Source organism: Ailuropoda melanoleuca, unplaced genomic scaffold (genome assembly GCF_002007445.2).
Source record: "Ailuropoda melanoleuca isolate Jingjing unplaced genomic scaffold, ASM200744v2 unplaced-scaffold70817, whole genome shotgun sequence".
Taxonomy (NCBI): Eukaryota; Metazoa; Chordata; class Mammalia; order Carnivora; family Ursidae; genus Ailuropoda; species Ailuropoda melanoleuca.
In genome coordinates this window covers 1-1,994 of record NW_023245856.1, presented here as the reverse complement: position 1 = coordinate 1,994, position 1,994 = coordinate 1, and the positions used below count along the sequence as shown (strand labels likewise).

Below are 1,994 nucleotides of genomic sequence, written 5' to 3'. Positions count from 1 at the left end.
CCCCCCCCCCGCCCCCCCAGCCGCTGCCGTGCCGGCTCACCGTCGAACTCGGGGAAGTAATCCACCAGGTGCGAGTGCAGGATCTTGTCCTCCAGCAGGTCCTTCTTGTTGAGGAAGAGGATGACAGAGGAGTTCTGGAACCAGGGGTAGGTGATGATGGTCCGGAAGAGGGCTTTGCTCTCCTCCATGCGGTTCTGCGGGAAGGAAGGCGTGAGGATGGATGCCCCCCCGCCCCGGGGCCACGCGGCGGGGAGGGCGCGGAGAGGGGGCCTCACCTCGTTGTCCGACTCCACCAGCACTTGGTCGTATTCACTCAGGGCAACAAGGAACATGATGGACGTCACGTTCTCAAAGCAGTGGATCCACTTCCTCCGCTCTGACCTCTGTCCTCCCACGTCCACCATCCTGCAGGAGACCGGAGCCCCACGGCGGCTCAGCACGGCGGCTCAGCACGGCGGCCCCACCGAGGAGCCCCTCCCACCGGCACGGCCGGCGCCGCTCGCGCGAAGGGCCATAACTGTGAGAGCCGGCAGAGCCCCCAGGAGAGCCCCTGCCCCCCACACCTGTGACAGCCTGAGCATCTGCCCCTGACGGAGGAGTCACAGGACTAGGGAGCGCGGGAACGCCGGCATTCGCGGCAGGGGAGGGGGGGACCTGAGATCCTGCATCTGGAGGACCACCCCCCCCTTGGACAACGTGCATGAATGCCCACCACAGCTCTGTCGGTGGGACACAGGAGAACAAGATAAACCTAGGACATCCACACGACGCACACGCCTGGGCCCTGCAAGGGGGCGGCTCACGGAGCCATAAGCGTCCCTGTTGCCAGGAGCAACAGCAGGTCGCCTTCCCCGTCCAGCACGAGAAGCACGAGCAGCATAACGTGTGAACAGCGGGCTCCCGGGCAGAAGGGGGCGGCTGGTGGAAGTGAGCAGCAGGGACGCCCCGTCACACCGGACGCAGGACAGGACTTTGCCGCTGGCTACTGGGCAATCCCCTCAGTTTTCTCTCATGAGGATAAAAGAAAGACAACAGCAGGCAAGCAGAGTGGCCCTCAGGCAGGGGTCCCCGCGGCTGGGTCCTGCAGGGGGAGGGGCTGACATCGGCCTTGTCCTGGGCACGGCCACAGAAGCAGGGCCCTGCACTGAGGAGCCTCCAGTGAGCACGGGTGGACAGTGGATGTGCCAGGGTGACACTGAAGGGACAACAGGGTGGTGACAGGAGAGGGTGGTGACGGGCCAAGGGCCCCGTGCGAGGCCGCTAGACCCACAGCAACAGCTGTGGCCGGTCTGGGGAAGGCCGCCGGGGTGGACGGGATGGGCGGCCACAGCCTTTCCGGAGCATGAGGCTCCCCAGTACGCCCCCTGTTCAGGACCAGGCCCACCTCCTCACACTGGGACAGTCGCGCCATTACTCAATGCTATCCCCATTCTGGTCAGGCGCCAGGCCATAAGTGCAGGGCCAGGGCCCCCAGGCTGCCCCCATGGGTGCCCAGCTAAGGAAGGGGTGGGTCGGTAGAGAAACAGCAGTGGCCGAGGTGGGGGCCCACGACAGAGCAGAGTGTAGACCAGGGAGGGGGCACCAGACAAATACCACCTGAGAGGAGGTGACACACCAGGCCTAAGCTCAGGGAGGGGAAGGGGGGGCAGGCACTCCGGGCAGAGGACCCGGCAGGCACAGGCTGTGCTGTGATCAGGGGGAGGCCAGGAGGTCACCCCGCAACGGGGGCTGGGGGAACACTCATCCCAAGCCCCAGCCTGTGCTCCGCGGGCCTCGGCTCTGAATTCAGAGGTTACAGCCCCATCAAGGATCCGATTAAACAAGAAAGAAAACTAAAACCTTGAACCCTCACCAGGAAAACGTGCATCAGACCCATGCAGAGGGGATGCCTACAGCTTCTGAGGCTCCGGGGAGCCACAGGGGGCTTCTGACAGAGGCCCGGTGGGTGAGAGAGGGTGCGGAGAGCAGGGAGGGGTGAGGGCTGCCAGCACCCC

General features: G+C 65.2%; 1 protein-coding gene across 1 annotated transcript; it reads right to left on the bottom strand.

Annotated features, from left to right (window-relative positions):
* Positions 1–12: 12 nt before the first annotated feature.
* Positions 13–1,861, bottom strand: LOC117800467 (guanine nucleotide-binding protein subunit alpha-11-like; the record flags this gene model as incomplete). The annotated part of the gene is made up of 2 exons (XM_034653008.1): positions 276–1,861; positions 13–194 (listed from the first exon to the last, which is right to left on the bottom strand). Coding segments are annotated over exons 1-2 (311 nt in total), but the record flags the coding sequence as incomplete, so codon positions are not given.
* Positions 1,862–1,994: the final 133 nt, after the last annotated feature.